At 41.2% G+C, this 8,715-nt stretch overlaps 2 protein-coding genes and 1 long non-coding RNA gene across 3 annotated transcripts; 1 reads left to right on the forward strand and 2 right to left on the reverse strand.

Moving 5' to 3' along the window:
- Positions 1 to 1,498: 1,498 nt before the first annotated feature.
- LOC122041311 lies at positions 1,499 to 5,828 on the reverse strand. The gene is made up of 3 exons (XR_006128952.1): positions 5,687 to 5,828; positions 5,026 to 5,592; positions 1,499 to 1,823 (listed from the first exon to the last, which is right to left on the reverse strand). It is a non-coding gene; the product is annotated as an uncharacterized LOC122041311 (long non-coding RNA).
- LOC122041308 (zinc finger protein 8-like) lies at positions 5,751 to 6,859 on the forward strand. Its single transcript, XM_042600945.1, has 2 exons — positions 5,751 to 6,605; positions 6,733 to 6,859. Exon 1 carries the CDS (start codon positions 5,751 to 5,753, stop codon positions 6,582 to 6,584), a length of 834 nt encoding a protein of 277 aa, XP_042456879.1. The 3' UTR covers positions 6,585 to 6,605; positions 6,733 to 6,859.
- On the reverse strand, positions 6,760 to 7,493 carry LOC122041309. The gene has a single exon (XM_042600946.1). The coding sequence runs from the start codon at positions 7,436 to 7,438 to the stop codon at positions 6,986 to 6,988; it is 453 nt and encodes a 150-aa protein (XP_042456880.1). The 5' UTR covers positions 7,439 to 7,493; the 3' UTR covers positions 6,760 to 6,985.
- Between the last annotated feature and the right edge of the window lie 1,222 nt (positions 7,494 to 8,715).

The following is an 8,715-nucleotide window of genomic DNA, read 5'->3' on the forward strand; positions in this document are numbered from 1 at the left end:
GTCATCCTTCTCGTTAGTTGCATCTTTCGCTCGACTTCCTGTGCTCTTAAGTTCCTGCACACTTAGACACAAGACATCAAAAGACAACAAGACCTAACTTTAATTTAGTTGATCACATCAAAACTAACACGGGATACTTATAGAATCTAATGATACTTTTCTTGCTTGATGGTGCTTGAGAAGAGAGGCGAGGAAAAAACCACAGATTTATTATCGTGGGAGAAGAGAAGGAGAAGGAAAAAGGGAAGAAGAGGAAGGGAGAAATAAAAGAGAGGAATGGTCGAAGACACGATAGTGGCATATAGCACAATGAGGGCTGCAGGGAAAAAAAGGGAAAGAGAAGGTTTCTCCAAAAATATCTTAATTCATTTTAAACTGATCGAATCTGTTTAAACTATAAATTTAATTCGATTATAACTTAATCAAATCAACTTCAAATCAATCTCGATTTAGAACAAACATAATCCTTATCTCCGCACCTACCCGTTAGATTTAGTTCAAACTCGAATCAATTTTAATTTAGTGCTCTCGCTTCATAATCCGTTTATTATTATATTATATTTTTAAATTTTAATATTTAACCTTCCAAGTCATGATATTTTCTCGTAAAAATGGTACAAATTGATAATTTTCGTCGAGAGCTTTTTAAATATGTGATCAATTTTAATTTTCTGACATGAACGATTATGACCGATCAAAATGACGATGAGATATAGTATTAATTTTTTTAAAAAAAAAACACGGAGACCTCCCATCGTCACTTGGCTAAGCCCCTGCCGTTGGAGGCGGGGGCACTCTTCTTACTAACTTAAGAGTAACTAAAGTTAATAGTTCAAGTCTGGTTTGATTGAAGTATTTCTACTACTTCAAGTTCAACATGGTCACATTTGATGTCAGGTTTAACTCACTAAAATGGCCGACCAATAGACAGGGTTAGATTGAGACCAAGCTTATCTGGTTAAATCGACCGGCAGTTCCATCTATTAAAACACTGTTTTTTTTTTCATAGAAAGGATGAATGTTTGAAGCAGTGTTGGTCCCTATAAGGCACTGGCATTGGGAGCTGCATAAAGGAGAGGCTTGATGGATGGGAACATGAAGGATGGGGAGACTGCCATCCTGACCAAAATGCTGAGCCATCGAAACTGGATTCGAGCAATGTCGTCAGGGATCATGTTCTGTGGTCCTCTCTGTGTGGTCCTTGACACCAGATTGAATTCAATTCATGTTCCTTGACACATCTCAGAAATTTGCCTAGGATGAAAGTGATCGAGGAAGGACTTCATATCAATCATGTGATCTTACTTGTTACACTATTCCCAGATCCATTTTGACCAGGTTAGGCATAGATATTTGTAGTGCTACCTAGGATCGACATGGAACGATGCAAGACTAAATTTGGCACATGGATTTGGAAGGTTAAGAAAAACTATCCAAGAATCAGTGTCGGGGTCGTGCGTTAAACCTTCATTCACCTCCTTTACGATCGAGCATGATATGGGGCAAACTGAAGAGTTGATTATGTCAGAAGGTATATTCAACTGATCCACCAGCACCTTTATCTTTGTTTCATCCATCAAGTAATTTCTTTGGGTGTCAGGCATTTTGTGTAAGTTGCCTTGGAGCAAATGGCGATGAACATCGGGTCACATTTTTTTGTAAAAATTCACACAGCAACATGAATAGAAAGAAATGTGGGTGTTTCAGCGTCTCCGTGTCCTACTCATGTCCTTGTGCTGCACAAATTGGGACCTTGTCGATGACATAAATAATTCAGCTCAACTTGACCATCGAATGCACCATCTCCATGAAATCTCCATAAACTGTCATCCAGAACACACAATCAAATAAAAGCAATTAAGGGTAACAAAGACAGATTGTTGAGGTCGATGCAGACTGATAGATGATGATAATGATCACACACAAAGCCAACACTTTGAAAATTAATGCAAATGGCGATTCTCCATAGGACTTAATCTACTAGGAATGTGGTCTTATTAGTTTGATTCACTGAACTCTAAAACATAAACGTGTAGTAAAATAGGAAAAGTACCATTGAGGGCCACCTATCATTAATGCCTTAGATGTTTGATAGATATGATTCTTTTAAACAAGCATGGCCACTTATAAACCTCCCTATCAATAAACAAGGAAAATAGATGACTTGCTTAGATAGCTCTTCATGTACTACCGGCATGTTTCGTGTTAGCATTTGTTAAACCTCCCTATCATCAATCTTTTTATATTGTCCTACCAAATTTCTGCAGCATCGTGACTTTGTAAAAGTGAAGTGTAGGTATCCAAATGCCGACACAAGGATGCAAGAACCTGAGGAGCTACCATGTATGTCAAATATAATTATGCAAGCCTGAAAAATATTCTACAGAGAACTAGTCCTCAGAAAATCTTAAAAAAGAAATAACATATTTTAGAACAAATATATATTCTATGATGTAAAGAACGAGTGCGGAAAAATCTTTAAAAGGAGGTAACATTGGATCTTCTACTCTTTCTATACTATTATGATATATGTATAATCCTATTTAACTGTCCAAGGCTAGTAGCGGATTTACCTCTTCCGTGGTGGCCTGTGATGGGATGGAGGAGGCGCCGAGGGCGAGAAAATCACCTTTTGCCACGATATATGTATAATCGAAACCACCCATTTAATCCAGCTAATTTTGAGAGTTCGAAACACATTTTAAAGAGGTGCATTGTTTTCACCAAGTGTTACTTTAAATATGATTACCACTTCCATCATAATCTTGATGCTTAAAAGTTAGGAGATGTTTTACACGTGAAAGATTGAAGATAATAACAGAGGAGACGAGAAGAAATGACAGGGGCTATTCAATCAACTTGAATTGAGGTTTATAAAGTAGGCGTAATCATTTTGAAGCAAGAACAGTCCCCACAAGCCCTCATGGACATTCATTGCTGATGACAAAAGAGGCACCTCCACTTCACTTTCCTTTCTTTTTTGGCTACATTAAGAAAACAACTGCAATTTATTTGATCAAAGAGGACTAGGGCTTTGAGATCCCATTCCATCCGTAGTGGTCCTAAGATTAAATCATTATTCCGACAGCACGATCATCTCATGCCTTGAGAAGACCACCAAAGTATTAATGAGCAGACCCAGCCCTGGTGGCATTGATTGGGGGTTTATCGCGCACCAAAACATCCTCTTCTTCAAAGTTTGAGTTCAATAATTGATTCAATGTCAGAGTCCATAAGATGTATGTGGTGTGCTCTGATTGGCCTTAATAATCAAGTTTGTGTAGCTAAGAAATGAATTCTTCATCTGTTTACATCCAGCTACAATTTAGGAATGTCTGAAACATTTCCTTATTAAATGGCTCCTCTCTCAGCAGTTACAGATTTAGTGTGCGCATGTGTGTATAACCTCGTGAAGCAAAAACATTATGAAAGATCTGTGACAGACCCCAAATTGATCGAATTTAAGATATAAAATATGCCCAGTGTAGTAATGAACATCAGCACTGAGTGTAGCTTGGCTCATTGAGCTGGCTTTTGTATTATAAAGACAAAGACATGCTAATCAAACAACCTTGGTTTTACTAAGGACTTCCTATTGTTTCATAAGCAAGCTGATGAGCTAGGGGATGAGACAAGAATGCCTCTTGTTAACCATGAAAGCCAATGGATGAAATTGGGTATGCTCAGTGACAGAGTTATGGAGAAAACAAGCAAGCATGAATCCCAGAGTGGTACATGTCAGTAATAAGTTAGTGGGGGCATTACTTAATTTGAATTTGGCTATTGCTAGGGTTATTTTTATGAGGTGGATAAATAGTTCAGAGGACTACAGTAGATTTATGATTTGTGTTGTGTCCATTTCACTGGACCAGTGCAGAGTACAAATGAGGGAGAAAAAAGCAGAAAAAGATGAACCATCAGCAGTAATAAGAGGGAACAATTACAGAGTATGTCTGGCATGCATGAACAAGGCATCCTCTTTTTTACCAACAAGATATTTAGTCATAGAGACAAAGGGGGAGTGGCAGGGAACTTCAGCATAAAGATAAGGTTTGCTATATTATTACTCGTACTCGAGCTATCGAGATTTAGTCAAAAATAGAAATAACCTTGTTAAGTGATCCACCCTTTGTCTGTCTCTTGTTCAAAGACCAATATTCATATATAGATTGTAATCACAGGATGACAAAAAAAATTCCTGCTAAAATTCTGGTTGGCTTTTGCATGTTCATTATTGACAAACAAATTGAACTCAACATCAACCTTCACTTTTGAAGTTGATTTTCATGAGCAGAGTTTCTATCTCAGTGGAAAAGTTTTTGAAACGAAGTTAACTCTTGTCTAATTAAATTGTTCGGGTTGCATAAAGATATACACACACATAAGTTTTGGCTAAAATTGTTTTAATATGGTCCTGTGGTATTCATTGTTTCTACATCAGGCTTCCAAATGACAATGACAAATATCAAACTCGGGATTAATGAACTAATAATTTGAGCCAGAAATACAGATCCCTAGATATCTAGACAGCTAGATGCCCAAAAATATTCTGCATACTATGGAGAAGGAATGAAGGTATGAAACTTACATCAACCTTACCTGGTCATATGAACGTAATTTGGCTTCTATAGCCCATACCAATGCAAGAAGCGATAAAAAGAGATTTTTGTTAACAAGGATGTCCTTAAGTTAGACTCGACATTAATTTCCAATGCATAACATTGTGGTCATATCTCCATGTTAGAACCACCTATCAACTTTAACCATAAGTTTCTAGCACTTTTGATAATGTTTTTTTCCTTGATAAAGGTTGCAAAGGTAATTTATGGTATGGTTACATAAACTCTGATTCAAATGAAGAGGAACTTTGAAGAAGCATTATACAAGCTGCACAATCAGAGAAGAAAAGTAGACTGTAGCATGGATGAACATGTCCTTTAAAACTAGCTCAAGTAAACACTTAATAGCATAAAACATGAAAGAACATGTACAAAGCCAAAGTAATCATCAAACACCACTGCATACCTTTCTTTCTCCAGGACCACTTTCCTTGCTCTGCAGCATCCAGCCACCAGATATAAAGAGGCAACAGGTATCGATTAAAGAGAGTACCTAATGGAGTTGTATCACATACTGAAGCGAGGGTAAACACAACCTCAGAGAGAGAGAAAGAAGCAGAGGTGGTCACGTACTTGTCTACTCCTCCACTGATGTCTGCTGGTTTCTTACACATGCATGAAAGCCAAAGTTGTAAAGTAGAAAATTGAAGTAACAGAATAAAAAAGAAGAGCAGATTGGCCATGGAGAGGTGATGCTGTAGCCTCGTTGTGGTACTTGGTTGGTGTTTAACAAGCCAAAAGCCAGCTCCACCACCAGACCGATTCAGTGACTCAACTCAACCACCAGCAGAAGAAAACAGCTACTGCATCTATAGACAGTACTGCTATCAAAAGATGGGATCAGCTTCATTTGTCGATATTTCTCTCTCTCTACCTCACTCCCAGTCTTCTTAATAGACAGAACACCTTACAGCGCCATCATCCTCCGAACTACAGGTGAGAGTGAGATATCAAACGCCAGCATCTCAGTGAGCTGTGATCATTCAAAGGAATTAGGATCAAGCCGAATAAAGGGCAAAAGAAATAGCTCTTCTAGTACCATCTCCCTCTCCTTTCCTTCTTCATACCTAAACTTACTGCTGAATTCTACTGAGGCAATTGATCGAACAGGAAGCGACAGCAGTCTGAAAAATGAGCGAGCTTGAGGCGCGCGATTTCATGGGCGCCGTAGACTCCTTCGCCCAGCTGCCCTTCATCCGACCAACCGGCCCGAAACCCACTTCCAGCGGCAACGCCTCGGCCATCCGCCTCTTCGGGATCGAAGTCCCTCATTGCCGCAGCACCGAAGACGACACCGCCACCACCGCCAAAGACCACTCGACCATCACCAACATATCGACAACCAACACCGCCACCGCCATAGCCGCTGCCGCATCCTCCGCCGTTAATAACGGAGGAGGAGGGGAGAGCGCGCGCAAGTTCGAGTGCCACTACTGCTGCCGCCAATTCCCGACCTCGCAAGCTCTAGGCGGGCACCAAAACGCCCACAAGCGGGAGCGCCAGCACGCCAAGCGGGCCCACCTCCAGGCCCACCACGCCGCATGGGCCGTCGACGGCCGCCACCACTTCTACGGCCTCTTCAACTACCACCACCACCACCACCAAACCGTCGCCGTGCCATCCCCTCCGTTCCACGCCGCTACCGGTTTCCACGACGGGCTGTCCCCCGTGGGCCATCCCATCGGCGGAGGCACCTGGCGGCCAATCTGGCGCCACCACGGCGCGGTGCCCGGCCTGGACTCACCGATCCCGGCGATCCCATTGATGACAAGAGGAGGAGGAGGAGGAGGAGGGGGAGATCAAGCAATGGATCCTCGAGGAAGAGGAGGCGGTCACTTTGTTGTGAACAATAACGGCTTGATCGCCGCTTCTTCTTCTCCATCTGCGTCTCCTTCGAAAAGCCAATTGGGGTTCCAGTTCATGCCAAACGCCAAGGAAAGCCTCAGTTTGGATTTACGGCTGTGATTATTCCTATTTTCGGTTCTGGTTATCTCTCTCTCTCTCGTTTTTTTCCCCCTTTTAATTAACTGAATTCTCTGGCCTATTAAATAAATTAATTAAACAGTTTCCTTTTTCTAATTTTATTTGTTTTTCTTTTTTTATTCATTAAAAGGGGATCGAAGATATTCAACTAAAATCATTTTCAACGATAATAAATTCAAGCCATTTTATTGCAACGAGAGTGCGCAGGTCATCACGACGTCACAACAACCACAGTTGAACAGCAACAAACACGACCCAAAGATATTACAACCGACACGTGGCACGCAGACAGTCGAGCGAAGTTTATTCCGTGGTGGGTGAACTACTTACTAGAAGAAGGGGTCCGCTGCGCTGCGGTATTCGGTAAGCGTTACAGCGCACCGTCAAGAAAGAGGCGGCGCGGCGGCGGAAGCAGCGGCAATCTTCGAGGCCTCGAGGTCGACCGCCTGCTGCAGGAGGTTAGACCCCGCCTCGTCCTCCTCCAGGACGACCTGGATCGGGGAGTCGCCGAGGCCGTCGGCGATGGCGAGGAGGATGTTGCGCATCTCGGCGCGGAACTCATCTCGGTCGACCGTGCCGCTGCGGTCGAGGTCGAACTGGTCAAAGATGGAGTTGTAGAGGGCCGCGAGCTCGGCCGGCGGAGTGACGACGTCGACGCCGAAGTGGGTCTCGAGGAGGCGGAAGGTCTCGAGGGCGCGGCGGAGCTCGGCGCGGGAGAGGACGCCGTCGCCGTTGAGATCCAGCGCCGCGAATCGTTCGTCGATGCTCCGGTTGAAGGCTGCCTCGTCGCCGACGAAGGCTCGCACCGTCGATCCGTCTAGAATCGCCACGCCCATCCCTCTTTCCGCTGTCTCTGCTCGTTTCCGATCTCACACCGACACCAACTCATGATATGATATTTTGATGGCGTATCCAAGAAAATTACGGGACTGCCATTGGTTAATCGGTAGATGATTTGACTTATTTATCTACCATTTATCAAGAGAGCATCTTGGCCTCTTGTGTTTTTCTCACGGTGACAAAAGATGAATATGTTTGTCCCCAGTATTTTTGTCAATCCGTCCAGGGTTAACACGGAAGAAGTAAATCACAAGTGGCTACTAGCCTTTGGAATAGTGACTAGCACATAAGAGAGGCATTTACCTCGATTTTACCGAGATTCGAACCCTAGATTTCATGATGACAACACCTAATGCGCTAACCATTAGGCACATCCGAGGGGACCTCTTGGGTTTATCTCACGGACTTAACTGAGTTGGTAAATGATATATTACCGTGGGCTAGCTTTCAGTCGATGATCAAGGCAGACTATAAATATCGTGAATCATTTGCTATAGTGGATTAGTATAATGATGTTTTGAGTGTTGCGATAGGTATATTTCTTAATCTAAAACACTCTATATTAATGATAGATATGATAGATATTTCTGTCGTTATTTGAGTTTAGTGATGAAATTACGACGAACATACGATTGTTGGAATATATTGGGTCATAGAGGATTTTGGCGACGTAATTTACGATTTCATCATCATACGATTTCATCATCATGATTAACAATGGAATATAACTCTATGGCTAAATGTAATGATGAATTCATATTTCCGTCACTACTTATAAAGTCAAAATTAGTATTTCCGTCATTAATCATGACAACAGAATCATAAATTCTATTGGTAATTAGCGACAGAAATGTTGTTTACGTCACTAGATAGTAAATAAAAAAATATGTTTCTATTATGATTTTTATCGACAGAATTTATGATTCTTTTGATAATTATTGTAAATGGAATACTATTCAATTTACGATAATTACTGATGGAATCTTTAATTCCGTTGCTAATATTTAAAATTATAGATTCTTCTATGATATTTGCAATTAATCTGTTTACATTTTTCATATCACTAATCATCCATACAAACTCTGTATATATGTCATTACACTATAGATAAATATTCACAATACATACACAAACAACTAATCTAATCGATTATACATTCACAAACTCATTACAATCGATACACATTGTTAGAATTCAATCAAAGTCTCACATTGAAAAAAATAGAAAAAATCATAGGTTTAAAAGGATGTATGATATCTTTACTGGGATGAGA

This window comes from Zingiber officinale, chromosome 2A, assembly GCF_018446385.1.
Source record: "Zingiber officinale cultivar Zhangliang chromosome 2A, Zo_v1.1, whole genome shotgun sequence".
NCBI lineage: Eukaryota > Viridiplantae > Streptophyta > Magnoliopsida > Zingiberales > Zingiberaceae > Zingiber > Zingiber officinale.